This window comes from Dermacentor andersoni, chromosome 4, assembly GCF_023375885.2.
Source record: "Dermacentor andersoni chromosome 4, qqDerAnde1_hic_scaffold, whole genome shotgun sequence".
NCBI lineage: Eukaryota > Metazoa > Arthropoda > Arachnida > Ixodida > Ixodidae > Dermacentor > Dermacentor andersoni.
This window is the reverse complement of record NC_092817.1, coordinates 51,115,677-51,132,097: the sequence shown is the minus strand read 5'-3', so window position 1 is coordinate 51,132,097 and position 16,421 is coordinate 51,115,677. Positions and strand designations below refer to the sequence as shown.

General features: G+C 45.0%; 1 protein-coding gene across 2 annotated transcripts in view; it reads right to left on the bottom strand.

The window, feature by feature from the left end:
- Positions 1-16,421, bottom strand: part of Eip78C (Ecdysone-induced protein 78C) — a 122,119-nt gene that overhangs the window by 20,564 nt on the left and 85,134 nt on the right. For both annotated transcript variants that reach the window (XM_050184301.3, XM_055073735.2), the window contains exons 3-5: positions 6,953-7,094; positions 4,321-4,559; positions 1,671-1,868 (exon numbers count right to left, since the gene is read on the bottom strand). In XM_050184301.3, coding sequence (XP_050040258.1) covers positions 1,671-1,868; positions 4,321-4,559; positions 6,953-7,094 — 579 coding nt within the window. The remainder of the gene's footprint in view (positions 1-1,670; positions 1,869-4,320; positions 4,560-6,952; positions 7,095-16,421) is intronic.

The window sequence follows — 16,421 nt, the reverse complement described above, 5'->3', positions numbered from 1 at the left end:
TGCATCATCGGCTTGCCTGTACAAAATCGATTGGTGTGCCTGCGAGCACCATATTGTTTCTTTTTCATACAATTGTGTTTCTGGCATAGCGCAAGCTTATGCAAACAAGTAAATAGAATGTGCCCCATTTTAGAGGGTAATCCCAGTAGAAGTAGTCGGCAAAACTTTCACATCGAACATTTTCAAATCATGTGTATTAAGGGCGCACAAAAATAAATGGCTTGACATTGACAGTTTTTGAAATACACAAGAACAGCATAATATTCAGTCATTCCATAGTAAAAATAATTACACAATGAAAAATAAGCAATCAAAAAATGAGAATGTTGAGTTTAAAACCCTTTGCAGTCACGTGCATTTATAAAATTTGTGGTCATCCCAGTCAGAAGCCATTTCTTACATTTAGACGTTATGCAGAAAAAGCATTCAGGTAAACAAACGCATGTTAGGTCCTTTATTTAAGAAAATAAATTTATTCCCAAGGCTCTCAATGGTACTTCAACACTCTGTGGTAAGCACTCGAAGCACTCTGCCGGGTGGAGGACAGGATTTGCACTGCAAATCTGTAGGGTTCTTGGTGTCACTTTCTTCAACAGTGCTCTCACCAGAGGACGTTTGCTAACCATCTGAACGCAAAATATACACATCCATGGCTCTAAAATCATCTTCTGATCCACTGAACTCAAGTGAATTTTGTAAAAAACCCACACGCCGAAAACGTCGCCATCCTGTTGGCGCTCCATGACACAAGTCGTGTGAAAATCCCTTCGAGCATGGAACAAAGAAAGAAAGTGCTGCCTTCGCCTGGGCATATTGTGTGCAGTGAACTTCTTAGTTGAAAAAGTTTCCGAAAGCAGGCGCAAGCTACCAACCAAATAACCGATGAACATGAATGTGTCGGGGGCTTCCCAAAATTTGAACAGAACAAATATTTTCACGTGTCGGGAGGGGCCCAACACATGACCACAAAGAGTTAAGGTCTCAAAACTGTACAGTGGGTTATGAGGGATCCCATTAACACGGGAGGGCTCCGTATTGATTTTAGAGTACCTCGGGTTCTCTAACATGCACATAAATATAAGCACACAAGCGTTCTCGCATTTCACCTCCACCGGAGTGTGGGTGCGGCAGCGCTCTACACAAAAACGCTATAGCCACTGAGTAACTGCGGTGGATAAAATGAGCAATGTCTCAGCATAAGTGCAGTAAACGTTGATAAGCCCAGAGTGAAAAATCTTAAAGCAATGACCGATGTGCTCTGCAAACATCTGCCAGTGGTGCACACTTACATTAAGGAAATGTGCGCATTTGTGAAGAACAAGTGAACAATAAAATGCTCCCACATCTAAAGGAAGCTGCTCCTAAGGTGCATGGCGCTAGCTATAGCACTTCCTGGTCTGCCGGGCTTTTGTGGGATGGGTGATGTCCAAGTATACTTTATGTAATTGATATTTTGCAAAAAAAAAAAAAAGAAAGAACAGGAGGTGGAAGAGGTCCAAAAGGGGTGCTGATGGTTTAGGATATTATGGCATACAAATAAGAACAATGAGCAACATTCGAAAAAGGCACATTTCTTTACCCTTAGGATTGCAATTAACCCTGTCATAAAAGGGTATAAGGGGGCATTTCAGACAGTGCTTGAATGCAACTGGGAAGGTCGCCGTTCATACCTTGATGAGAATGAGCTGGTCATCTTGGACGAGATCAAGGAATCCTGGCACCCGCTTGGCAAATTCAACCACCCTCTGGACCGAGGGGGTCACCAGGGTGGCAAACTGCTGCCACAGGCCCAGTTTGCTCTGCTCGGGGCTGTCCGGCTGCGGCGCACTGCCGGGGCCCTCGCCACTGCCCCCAACCTCTTCCAGGCTCTGCATCTCCCACACACGACACAAAATCCGCACCTTCTCTTGTCCAAATCACAAGCAAGAACAAGTCAACGGCAGAATCTCTATACAACAAATGCACAGACCCACTTCACTATGATAGTAAAAGAAAAAAGATTTCTCGACAACGTATAACTTGGGAAAGAGATGTAATGTGATAACATTTGTAAGATTATATCATTCATCAAGGCATTTGCATTGAATAAACTTCCCTGTACTGTCCTGCCATATTACACTGATGCTGCTCCCTCTCAGTGTCTGCCTTAGCCTGCCACTCTGCATTCTTCTGCGTTCACCGCCTTTCACAAACGACACACCTTTGACCAGTGAGTTACCTTCAGATAGCAGCGCATTGATCGGCCATTCTGTAAGTCCTATGTTACCGCATTGCTTTGGCATGACAACGCCATCCCTCAATAGCAGTAGTGGCCACCTCCTATTATGACATGACTACTTTTTTCGCGAAGCACCTTGGCGACTGATGCAATCCATGCAGTGAATGCCGCCTCAAATAACGGATGGCGAGAATGACCCATTCGGCAACATGCCCAGCTCAACTTACAGTACTAAAGAACGATGTAGTTGGCACTGTAACCTGTGCAAATCCGCAAGCAAAGAGGACGATGCACGCAGCTGACCCCTGCAGTGGTTCTCTCATGTGACATTGATATAATTAACTGCGCCCCCCCCTTCCTCACTGGTGCTATGCCTCTCCTACCTACCTCTAAATGTTTCCCTCTTTACGTTTTTGTAGATACCTCATAATGCCCTGCATCCTCAAATGATCCTCATACTATCGTATCGAAAAAATTTTATCCACAGTTCCGCCCGAAAGGCGAAGCACAGATTGCGATAGCAAATTAGTAGATAGCTGCATGTAGTTTTATTGCCGTATAAACTTGTAAACCTTCCCTTACTAATTAAATTAACAATGATAGAATGTGTAAGCATGACTCAATGAGGACGTACAAAGAAACAGACACACAGACAGCGCTGTCTTTGTGTGTCTGCCTCTTTCTACATCTTTGTTCAGTCGCACTTACACATTCTATCATGGATTTAAACCAACTAGCCGGTCAACGTGTTTTAATTAAATTAACCAGCACGGTGTCATGCACGCATAGGTAAACATGAATACATCTCGCTCCGTGACAGCGGAAACTGTCTGTGAAAACACTAGAGTTAGGAATCGTGGCAGCAGTCGCGAGCCAATTGACCTCCGCGCATCTGTCGTTTCAACGCGAATGAAACGTCGAAAGCACAGCACATACGAAGCTACCGGCATTATGCGCACTCTGCAAACACTGCAGATCGCTTTGAAGATGAGGCCTGCGCAGGTGCTCACTTTGGCCACGTCACAGATCACTTTCAAGACACACGAGCGCCGGCAACGGGTCCTTACGGCATCTGTCAAAGGCGTCTACTACGGTGTCCGCGATTTGCGTAGCCAATGCCACAGTAAATGCCACGGTTGTCTCTACTCTGTATGGAGTGGCAGGCGAGGAGAACGTCGAGGCACCCTAGCAGCCGCCCGAGAGGAATGCCCCTCCTCACTCGCCTTATCCCCGTGCCTCACATGCCACAGGAGAGGGCACGCATATGGGCGGCGTTCGTTGCTCGCGCACGAATGATTGAACTGTGTTCGTCGGCTCACCCTCACATGCTTTCACTGACACAGAACCTCATGGCAGCGGTGATGACGGAAATGTGCCTGGAGTGTCCATATAATTGCTATCGCAATAGAAGTATTTAGTATGACAGCACGAGACATGGCTTGCACAAGCACACATTCTAGATGTGAGGACCCAATCAGGCTTCAAGACCTTTGTACAAAAACAAACTACAACTGGTGCTGAAAATGTCTGTACAGAGCTGTCAGTAGTAACAGGAATAGCACTTCAAAGGGGTGCTTGTGTAAGTTAGCTGCTGTGCAATGACTGACAGGAGGAACTCTATAAAGAGAAACCAGGGCAGGAAATAGTGCAATGATTACTTATGCTAGCTTTGCTTAAGAGTTGCTAATTATATAAGACTATGTGAAGTATAAATTTCAACGCTACAATTTTCGACACAGTAATAGCAACAGCAACCAATGAGGCTGCAATCTGAAAATTCGTGCCTTAAGGACGAACAAAGAAACCATGACTGAATTGCCTATATGCTGCTCTTACAGCTACTGGTTTCTGGTGTCACTGTAGCTTCAAAGCCCACTCATGGCTGGCTTAACATGGCAAAGGGCACAGGCACTAGGACACTAGTATACTAGGCACTAGGACAAGAGATGCACTGTGCCCTGCATATCCTGTGTTTTGCCATCTGTACTGTTCCTCACACTGAATAAAAACCAACTAGCCTAGCTTTGAACTCTCGTGCAATTCATTGTTCACTGCCCGTCACCCTGCTACACGCACCCCATGTTAAGCTCATGCACACTCACGAAGATTGCTGGCCTGCGCACAAGGGCGCGCGTCTTTTCCTCCGTGTAGGCGCAGTGGGCGTGGTGCGCCTGGGAGATGGTCAGGATGATGTCGTACATGGCGAGTTGCTGGCTTTCGAGGTCCCGTGCACACTGGTCAGCCTCCCCGGGGCTGCCCAGTGAGAGGCCCTCCTCGCCCGAGAGGCCTGAAGAGCCGCCCCGCTCTCTGGAACGCTTGGGCACTCGCCCGTACCGCACCGCTGCATAAAGCACCTCACTGTCACAGCATGCCCTTCAAAAGGCCACGGCCACACATTCTGCCGACCACTGGTGGAGATCACCTGACCCGTTTTTGGATGTCAAGGATCGAGCATATTTTAGAAGAGATGTCAATTTAATAAGATACTGAGGGAGATTAATAAATGTGTTGCAAATCAGCTCTACAGAAATCTACAGGGTAAAGGAAGTTTCATCGAAGGGAAAATTGTCATCCACCTGACAGTAGCACGAACTTACAAAAGAAAACATGTTTCCCACAAAGAAAGCTTTACAGTTGAAGAAAAGAATTGTGCAGAAATCATGACGATGATTTTTAATATAAATGAAGAGTATGGAAAAAAAAGAAAAAAACGAGCAAATATGAAAGAGCAAGTGAGAGATTAAGAGGGCCAGAAAGAGAGAGAGAGCAAATGAACAGAAACGTTTTTCTTGTAGAGTCCAGCCATCGACGATGGATATATGAAAATTTTCGTTTTCAGATCAATAAAGTGCTAACAGCACTAAGTAGCTTGCAATAAGATTAATACCCTGGTCATATGACCACTGTAAGTTCTAAAGCAAAAGCTAAAGATGTCTGCCTAGGCAGGAAGATTACCCATTCAGAACTCTTACTTCAATTTCTTCAATGGAAAAGCACTCAATAGTAAAGAAAATGACATTCAAACTTCACCTTCTAGAATTTTGCAGCCAAATTGTGGCACTGATGATACCAAGCTCCCGTCATGGTCTATAAAATATTTCTGGCAATCTGGACCCATATTTATGCAGGAAGGTTCCTCCAACGGTTTGCCTAGTAGAGTATTTGATTTGCTGGTAAACAATCAGTTTGTGCCGAGTGTAAGCTGCCAAGATATATAACATCGTGGGGAGGTGGCACTGGAATTATGAAGTGCCTCCATCAAATATTCTTTAATTCCCTCACTTTTTCATCTTTTCTGGGTTGTCAACCTTCCATTCACTGCAAGTTTTGTTTGGAATTTCAGGCATATTACCTAGCAATTAAGTCAACTTGATATTTCTTTAAAGTTGAGTGTTGGGCTAGTTAGTGCTGTATTAATGCAAGAAATGGTATCAATAGTTTGACATCTCGTCTGGTTGGGCAGTAAATTCCTGTCACAAGAAAGGACGCCGTTTTGTTAATAAGTAACAGACATTTTATTTGGGTTCCATATGGAAGCCCTGTGACAGAATAACAAAAAAGGGAAGATTGCTTGAGTGGCAGGCACATGTGTGCATGTTTGGTGGGTGGGGGGATGGGGGGGGGGGGGGGCTGACGCATGGCCTGACTAGGCTTTTTGCGTTGGAGCGAATGTAGGTTCGCAGCTGCAAGCCTATCACAGGCTTAGGTCTTTGTAAATCTGCTTTTAGTGACTGTTTTCTGTTAGAGCTAAATTCTGGAAAAGTAGCAGCATACATTTTTCAGTTTTCATTGGTTTGAACCAAAAACACTGGACCCTATTTATAATTAAGCAACTAAAATCAGCTGTCATAGGACAGACGTTTACACAACCTGTGATGTTCCATGAATTTTAGGCATCATTGCTCTTTGCTTTTATATTTTTTTTTCTGGTAATCTAGCCCCTACTCTCTGTAAGAAGTGACTTATTTTACCATGAGAGGAGACTCGATAAGCTAGAAAATATGCAAGAACAAAAGGCTGGTGGCACAGCCGCCTTGAAGTTCCTGCACTAGTCAGCTGTGACGCTGTCGACTTTTGACAGCATCTCTTCAGACCTAGCCAAGTTTTTTTGGTTTGGCCCACCTCGGTTTTGTGTTTGTCGGTTCGTATCCTACAGGATATGTCTGTGGATATATATACTGGCACCAGTATTTATATCTACTGCATGTTGACCAACAAAGTAGCGCAAGTCAGTGCATCTGTTTTGCATAATCAAACAATGCATCACAACACAAAACTTATACATACAATGTAGACTCATAGCACAGACAACTTAATGGAATAGCCCATAATATTGATTTTCTCCATTTGGGCTACGTGCTCTGGCTTGTATAGTATATTTCTTTGATCAACAAAGTAACGCCAGTGTGTTCACCTATGTGCTGCATTTTCAAACAATAAACTCATGCATAAAATCTGCAAGTATAATGTTAGCTCATAGATATCTTTAAAGCCCACCTCTTAATGAAATAGTGCATGATATTGAATGGCTTCTTTAATTTTCGTATATTTCTTCGGTTTGGCTTCACCCATGCTTGGGTCACTGGGTATGTCACTGTGAGAGGCTAGGAAAAAACAAGCACTTCAAGGATAATTAAAAAAAATAAAGCACTCACAGTCTCTAGACATGCCCACAGTCAAGCATAGGAAAACACATAAGCACTTCAAAGATAATTAAAAAAGGAAAGCACTCACAGTCTCTAGACATGCCCACAGCCAAGCATTTCTTGAAGCGACAGTACTGGCAACGGTTACGATTTAACCGGATCACCAGGCACTTGCCATCCCGTAGGCACCGGTATTCAATTTGCTTCTGGATGCTCCTTCGGAAGAAACCCTGCGAAACAAGGGGAAGGAGCGAGAACATGAACTTGTGTGACAGGTTGGTGCACACAGCTCAAGTATGCCTACTCATCTTTTTCAACAACCAAGAAATAAGAACTAGACTGCTACAGAAAAAAATGCAATCGCCAGAAAAAGCATGAAGGCAACTTGCCAGAAATAAAGAAGAAATAAAACAAGTGGAAAGGCACACATGGGCACAACCTTTGAAAGAGTAGTTTACCATATGTTTAGCTTTATCTAAGCACACCACGGGAAATATTGCAGGAAATCGGTAGACTAAACATGCGATCGTACAAGGCTACTTTCCCTAAGACGATACGCATCATTTAGGCGCCCCCACGTTTAGCGTTATCTAAACACCATAAGGAAAAGTTAACAGTAGATTGCCAAAGTCAACTAAATGTGTGGTCGTACTAAACTGTCCTTCCCTAAGGTGATAAGCTTAGAAAGGAATCTGTAGACCCCGTGCTCAGCTTAAAGAAAAGGAACTTTCCAATCACAGCAGCGTCTCTTTTTCCTTAACGGTAACATGCATCGATGACAAGAGACAAGGATTCTTATTACACAGGCGTACCAGTAACAAACTAAATTACTGCCATACCATACGCAAAATAAACGAGGAGGACGCAGCTTGATATGTACCGTACGCGGGGTGCGACAACCTCCTTGGTTAACTTGTTAATTGACGCTTTGAAATACGCTTTCTGTAAACTACGTGGTACTGCGTCAGTCGCGGACTACTGTAATTAAGCGTCCGCAACGAATTTACACGCAGATTCCATTGTAACGGAGCGTTGACGCGAAGTTTGCGCAAAGCAGATCTTCACATCAGACAAGCGCACGGTGCAGTTACTAGAGGCGGCCGCTAACAAGTGTAGGAAACAGCGACAGAAAGGAATAGAAAACATACACGGTACTCGATTGACAGAAATTACGTTCACCTGTCAACCCTCGCAGCTTATGAACGCGCGTACACCGAGACATCAAGCATCAACTAAAACAAAAACAAAGAAATCGTTGGTGTCAACGGCCAGGGCGTCATGACACAGCAGAGAGGCCAGAAAGAGCGCCACTGAGGAACACGATAAATACCTCATCAAGTGGCGATGAACTTAAGCAGTGCAGGCACCAGTATTCACTGTTAGCATAGAGGCGACATAACATGCGAGTTCTTCCAAGGGATCTAAGCAGACAAAGCGAAAAGAAAGTCGTTCGCCAACTTTTTCTCGTCGCGGCAGATCGCTGCGACTGCCCTGTCAGTACCTGTTTCAAAATAGCTCGCCACTACCTCCTACGATCGACTCGAAGCTATCAAATCTCATGCAACAAGGGTCTAAGCGATCGCACACGGTAAAAAACTAACCCGGGCACACAATCGTTCGTTCGTCTCATCCAACAGGCAGCCGGTTACTTCGAGAAGTTAGGACTCTCACTTACGTCAAGTTGTGCGATATTTTCTTTTTTTTTTCTTTCCCTTCGGAGGCAACGTCCCGAGCAGAGTTGGGAGCTTCAGCGAAGAAAGTTGGTTGGACGCTAGCGGCAGTTGATCGGCGGCAGTAATAAGAATTTATAGAGCTTAGGTTAATGTCCTGTCACCGCGCGCGGCGACCAGCGGCACGGCTGAAGCAGACTCCCTTTGTTTTAGGTATGCCAACCCGCAAGCAATAAAGTTAAAAAGTTTCTGAACTGACGACGTAGCCTCCGCTAGTGTCTGCCGCGATGGCGCTGCCGGCAACCGGTCCAGCAAGTCGGGCGCGGGGCACGCAAAAGAGGGTTTCGGTTTCGGTACGGCCAACGCGCAGCTTCTGTTGCATTCTACAAACTTGCTACTCCCTCGAGGCACTTCACTTGCAAAATGCTGTATATCATGTACAACATTGTTTTTATTATGTTCGGTAAGGCTTACCTGGGAAGTTAAAAACGCATTCGTTATCCAATCTACGTGTATGGCGCCCCAAAACAGACTTAAACAGCGAATAATAATTTGAATGGTGTCACGCAGCAAGTGCTGGCGAACAAAAACTGGGCGTGAGGCACTAACATGTGTGTTTGGCATCTGGGGCCGCATTTTCTAGCGACCCATTTCGTTTTTCATTATTTGGTCCTTCTCGCACGCCGTCGCGTCCTCGTTACATCTGGCATCGCCATTTGACGCTAGGCGCGATAGAAAAACGAGAATGAAATTGAAGGTTACAATATGCGGGCCCTGGTTGCCCACAGTTCAAATTCGGACATTTACAAATTCTTTACCCGACGAGCATGCGCAATACACCAGCCGCCAAACCTTGTTCGATTGCTTGAAATACCAATACGGGCCAAAATACGCGTTTAAAAATGAAGAAATCATCGCTGCCGTAATCATACAAGACACGTTACTTTACTAAAATGTGTGCGTATCCGGGTCATGCATATTGTCCAGATAAAGTAAACAAAACCATATCAGTTAGCTGGGTATTTTAGCGTTAGATCCTCTTTCGGAGGAACGGGGAAAACGCTACTTGGTTGGTGATAAATGATGGCTGCTAATACTGATACTGCGTCTGATATTGATACTGACATTGATAGTTCCCGATACTGAGTGTACCATGCATCAGCAGCCGGGGCTACGTATATGTCATAGAAGCAGAGAAAAAAAAATTAAAAATAAATTCCAAAGTTATACGTGCCAAAACCAGAAGTAAAAATGATATCTGGTGGACTAGACAGTGCATATTTGTTAGCTAAAAAAATCACTAAAAAAAATCACGCATGGGCACATTGACTGTAGGACGAGCGCGCGAAGGAAAAAAAGAGATGCACTTATATTCTCTATACTGCTAGATAACTAAGAGCCAAAAAATTAAAAAAGAATTAATTACTTCTGGTTGCAAAGTGGACAACAATTTCGATATATTAATTTTCAGTGTCCGACGAAATGCATAGGCGTTCCAGTTACTTTTGTGCTCCATTGCATAAAACCAAGTGTTCTTATAAAAAGTAAGAGGAACAGCAGTGCATTTTTATCCAAAGTTTGACAGCTCAATATCAAAACCGGTGCCATCCTCAAAATTCGTTCCGACTGGATATGCCTTGCGTACTCACTCGCGACAACTTGCAGATTAACGTATGCGCCTGAAAGTGATTAATTTAAAAGTTAATTAGACTAGTTATTTTAATAATTCAATTAAGCATTTCGATATCTCGTAGAAGTAATGGCCAGCTAATCAAGTAATTTAGATCCAGGGTTAGAATTGTGCTATCAGCCACAAGCAATTTATAAATATGTCGTGTAGCTAGAAAAAAAAAAAAGACGTAACCGGGTTTGGCAAAAGCATTCTGAGAACTATATTATTTTTCTCTGAAGGTGGACAGGCTGCATCCATATACTGCCGTTACATAAAAGCACACAGGTATCGCGTGGCATTTTAAAAAAAATTATTATTGTTGTTCATTACTCGAGGTGAGAGGGCGGGAAGGAGGGGTTGCTCAGGGCAAACTTCCGGCTACTTGACAAAGATGAAAGAAGTCCGGCACGTAGTGAAAATAATGATCTTCCTGGGTACACTCCAGAAATGGGCACTGTTCAACTGAATTTTATGCATTAAAAAAAAAGGAAGAGGAAGAAGGCTGGTAGTTATTTATTTCATTTTTATTTATAGAATACTGTCAATCCCCCATGGGGATTATTATAGGGAAGTGATTGGTGGTTGCAGAATTTTTATTCAGTTCATCAAATCTAAGCTGCTGGTTTTGTCCACTCTAAGCGCCACTATGAGTAGCCCTTCACAGTATTCATCGATATATCAGTTGTGGAGTTTGAAGCCTTGCTCTTGTTTGTTTGTTTGTTTGTTTGTTTGTTTGTTTGTTTGTTTGTTTGAGAGCCCCAGTTCAAATTCTTCGACCATCGGTTAATGGAATTTAATCCCACGGTGGTTGCTTATATTGGCTATGGTGTTGCACTGCTAAGCATTAGGTCGCGCGATCGAATCCCGGCCAATGCGGTCGCATTTCGATGGGGGCAAAAAGCGAAAACACCAGTGAAGTTAGATTTAGGTTCACGTTCACGTGAAAGAACTCCACGTGTTAAAAATTATACCGGCGTACCCCACTACGGCGTGCCTCATAATCAGATTGTGCTTTTGGCACGTAAAACCCCATAATTTTTTAAATCTCCTGTTTCAAATAAAACGAATCAATGACATCATTTTTCAAATGTTTTATCTGAATAACGAGGTCCTAATCTAGAATAGATTAAGCAAGCCACTGCTCACGGAAGGTCCCTGCATGTCTGAGGAAATTTCAACTCTTGATTAGCGATATCAGCTCACACACACACAAACTCGCACGTACACACACACACACACACACACACACACACACACACACACACACACACACACACACACACACACACACACACACACACACACACACACACACACACACACACACACACACACACACACACACACACACACACACACACACACACACACACACACACACACACACACACACACACACACACACACACACACACACACACACACACACACACACACACACACACACACACACACACACACACACACACACACACACACACACACACACACACACACACACACACACACACACACACACACACACACACACACACACACACACACACACACACACACACACACACACACACACACACACACACACACACACACACACACACACACACACACACACACACACACACACACACACACACACACACACACACACACACACACACACACACACACACACACACACACACACACACACACACACACACACACACACACACACACACACACACACACACACACACACACACACACACACACACACACACACACACACACACACACACACACACACACACACACACACACACACACACACACACACACACACACACACACACACACACACACACACACACACACACACACACACACACACACACAAACACGCGCACAACACATGCACAGCGAAATACGACGTTTTTTTCTGTTTCTGCAGGTCTTTCAGGGAAGACATCAAGTGATTATTACAGCGCCGCAGATATTCAGATAATTTTTTTTTCCTACAACCAATTCCCACAAACAACGTCACAATCTCAGTGAGAATCGCTAATCGGTAGATAAATTAACTAACCACTACTTAATATTAATTATCAAGATTAGATGACGTGTTATAACTGGCATTAATTGCTATATGTTGAAGTCAGCCACTACGCAAATCATACGTATATGCTAGAAATCCTACAACTAGCTTCAGTTTCGAGAAATACACACTCAAAATTTGTATGCGCACGTGCTCTAAAGTTAATGTCCTTTTTTTTTTTAGAACTGCGGAGAAATGCTATTCGGAAGTTATGTCCACGACGGCAGAAGTCCGGACTCCCGTTACCGCTACCGCTAGTGATTTCTTGCCGAGTAAGCCTGATGGCAGTTATATAAACGATATGGTAGTATCGTCTGACAAAAAGAGGCGCGTGGTCGGTCTTCTGGCGGTGAGGTTAGATAGTGGAAAGGGTTAATCACATTGTTATTCACATAACGATGTGAATCTTGGCTGAGCAGTCGTGCGCAATTGAAATGGTTTCGGATGCTGATGTACATCGTGGCAGCCCAAGGCGAACCCTAAGTGCCTGGGCCTGAGCACTTTCGAGTGTAGGGATGTTAATTCTGCAGGTATTGGTCAGCATTGCCAAGCTGTACCTCAGATGCCCGAGAAACAGCGTCCGGTGCAGTTGCATCATCAAGTGTACTGAAGTACTCCAGATTTTTCCTCCAAAACAATCTGAAAAGACGACAGATGGCTGTCAGGCGGTTCTATAGCTAGGTAGGCCATATGGGGACTCGAACAGAGGTCACGGTCGATGATTACCCCTAAACACCTGTGCCTCCTTACATAAGAGGTATTTTGTCTATCCATGGATATGGCGTAGGCAGTCAGCTTCCGGCTAAATGTCATCAATGTACATTGTTTTCTGGAGAAATCCTGAGGCCTTGTTCCCTAAGGCGCATCGATATAAGCGTCGCAGATTTCCTGCAGCTTTGCACGTACTTGGACGCGTCGCACCAGATGCGAAGAGGCAAATGTCATCGGCATAGATTAACAACTTCACCGTATTTGGTAGGTATTCTATGAGACCAATGAGCACAAGGTTGAAGAGAGTTGGGCTCCCCAACACGCCACCTTGCGGTACTCCCCATGTTCGGCCGTCTTCGATATTCACAAAGAGAGACCCCATATGTAAATAACTGCGTGTCCAGCGATAGAGTACACCACTGAGGCCAAGCATTTCCAGAGCCTCTAATATCATGAGCCTCATCAGAACATCGTCATCGAACATTACACAGCTGCAGCGAAAGTTTTGCTTCACCCTTGGTGCTTGGCTCAGCCACGAGTTCGACCGACAGTACCAGGAATTCGAAAGAAGGCACAACTCTCATCACCAGCTCTCAATCAAACTTTCGCTGCTCTTGCTGTATCAACAACACAACTATCACACCCACCTATGCACTCATGGTTCAACGACCTTGGACGGTTCTGCAGAATCAGTTATTTTTCCTGCGAAAGTCATCACCTTGAAGTTCAAGATATCGCATCAGACTACATCGACAGCGGTGGAGCTTGCTGCTCTTCGTAGCGCACTACGCATAATTCGAGAGGAACCACCTAAAAAATGTAGCAGTTTCAGTGAATCGAACGCAGCTCTACGTTGCTTGCTTTCCGCCTTACGCCGTGGACCTTATAAGAACAACTAGTTGTATACAAATCCGAAAGCTCCTTCATCGCCCAGTCGCACGCACACGACGTCACATTTCAGTGGCTCCCTATAGCCACTGTGGCATAATGGGCAATGAACAGGCCGATGAAGCTGCTCCATCTGCTCATAAAGACGGCGCGCGGGTACCGATCCCGTTGTCAAGGACAGGCGCAGCAGCGAAACTTTGAGTTCTTAGATATGATTTGTTACAATCGTTGTTGATCACACCTAGTTTCCAGCACACACGTCTACCTCTACTGGACCTCTGTCTGTAACTTCATCCTCCACCTGGACTATCCCGACCCGAGACAACGGTACTTTGTCGACTGTGCACGTGGCTTGGCGTTGCATTTACGAAGTCGTTTGCTTTCCGCATCGGATGGGAGGATGGTGCTGCGTGTGACTACTGCGGCGACGAGGAAACTATCGAACGCGTTCTTTCTCGTTGTGCCCGATACAGCGCACACAGACAGTCACTCGCGACAGCACTGGCGTGTCTTGACGAGCGGCCATTTTCGGAGCAGACAGTCCTGGAACGCCGACCTATACAGTCGTCACACCACAAGACAGTCAATGCACTCTTGAAATGTTTACGTTCGAGTGGCCTATTGGAGAGACTGTAATACTCATGGACGTTCACGATCTTCCCTACCTTTTTTTTATTTATTTGCTTTTTCTCTTGGCTGTTCCTTCCGTCTTTCATTTCCACTTCCCCTGCCCCCAGTAAAGAGTAGCAAACCAGAATCTTATTCGGTTAACATCCCTGCCTTTCGCATCCCGTTTATATATATATATATATAGTCATATCATGAGTAGCCAACAAACACTGACACCAAGGACAACATAGGGGAAATTACTTGTGCTTAATAAATGGAATGAAGAAACGATAAATTAATGGAAATGGAGCTCAGTAGTTACAAGGCCTATACAACTGTGCAACTCATTGCGGAAATTTCACGTTTGCTCGGCTATGGCGCCCCTGCGTTCGACACGTATAGGGTCCAGAAATCGCGTGAAGAGACTCGAGAAGCAAGGCGGAGGGATGCCCGACTCGTTGACCACGGAGGAACGTGTCCGTCTCGATGCGGGGCGCAAACGTGGCAAGTTGAGGCAAGTGCAGGAGCTCCAACCATCTACGAGCGCGGCGGGCTCGGGTGGAGCAGGGCAGTCTCGGGCGACACCACAGTTTCTTTCTTTTTTTTTTTTAATATAGTGCCTAAACACCCTTTTAGAAGCGAGCGGGCTCACTGCGAATAGGGAGCCAGCGCGACTGCGAAGTTATGGTCTATAAGACCCCCAACACTAGCCGAAACGTAAGTTAATCATGTAAGCTTCCTAATGCGTGAAGCCTCTGAAGCGCGCACAAGACGTTTCACGTACCTCATTACGACGGCGTAGCTGATACAGCCTACCCAATTTTTTTATCATTCTATTTTTTATATCTTTTTTACCATAACTTTTGGTTGTAGTTGTGTTACCTTTTTACCCTTTTTCGTTTTTTGTTTCTCTGTGCGCCAGTATTTAGACATCCGGTTGTCCCTGGGCATGTAAACTAAATGATTGATTGATTGATTGATTGATTGATTGATTGATTGATTGATTGATTGATTGATTGATTGATTGATTGATTGATTCGAACTCTAAAGGCGTCGGCGTGCGAAAGTTCGAAGCCAGGCCGAATTCGAAGGTATACGCGGGTGCTGTCGGGCCTGTGTATGTATGTAACGTAATCCAACCTGCATTCGCGCGTTTTGCACATGCACCCCCGTCCCTGACGCTGTCCGTCGAGCCTCTAAACGGCCGATTTCTTTTTTTGAAAACTATTATTATCAGAATAAACACCTTACAATCTCAAAATATCTCCGAAAATTCGGCTATATAGGCGCTCGAGAAACACGTGCAAGGCTTCACCCACGCGTCACACACGCAGAGAGAGAGAGAGAGAAAAAAAAAGCACTGCAGTGCAGCCAACAGTTCCGTTGCCTTTTTTCGCGAAACAATATACTTTGCGGGTCCCTCTTGGAACAACCGGCACGCGTACCTGGAAAACGTTAGCTGGGCGTTCGCACGGCCACGTGCAGGATGCTTCGGGGCGTTCCGAATGACCCAGTAAACCTAAACCACAGCTGCGCTTGAGTACTTTGTTACCGCTAACTATCTCCCGAGCATTCTGTGCTCGAGGCGTCATTGACCTCGGGTGGTCTCGAAGCCATCAAGCCGGTTCTGGCAACTAGTCCCCTGCGAAGCTCCGTCGCTTATCGCCTTTTCTGTCTTATTTATTTATTTTTTGGAATATAGAAGTCAGGTCGGAACAATGAGCGGAATATAGATTCCACAAAACTTTTTGTTCGTTTCTGTTGATATACGTTTCATTGGTCCTTCGGCTCCTTTCCTGCAAGTTCGCGTTCAGGCCTCCGGTGGGCCAGCTGACAGCTGCATGTTCGGCGTTCGATTGACACGGGCGGCTTGATTGTTGGTCATAAAACGCTGCCGCGGTCATTCCCTCGGGGTAGATGACTAGCTGCG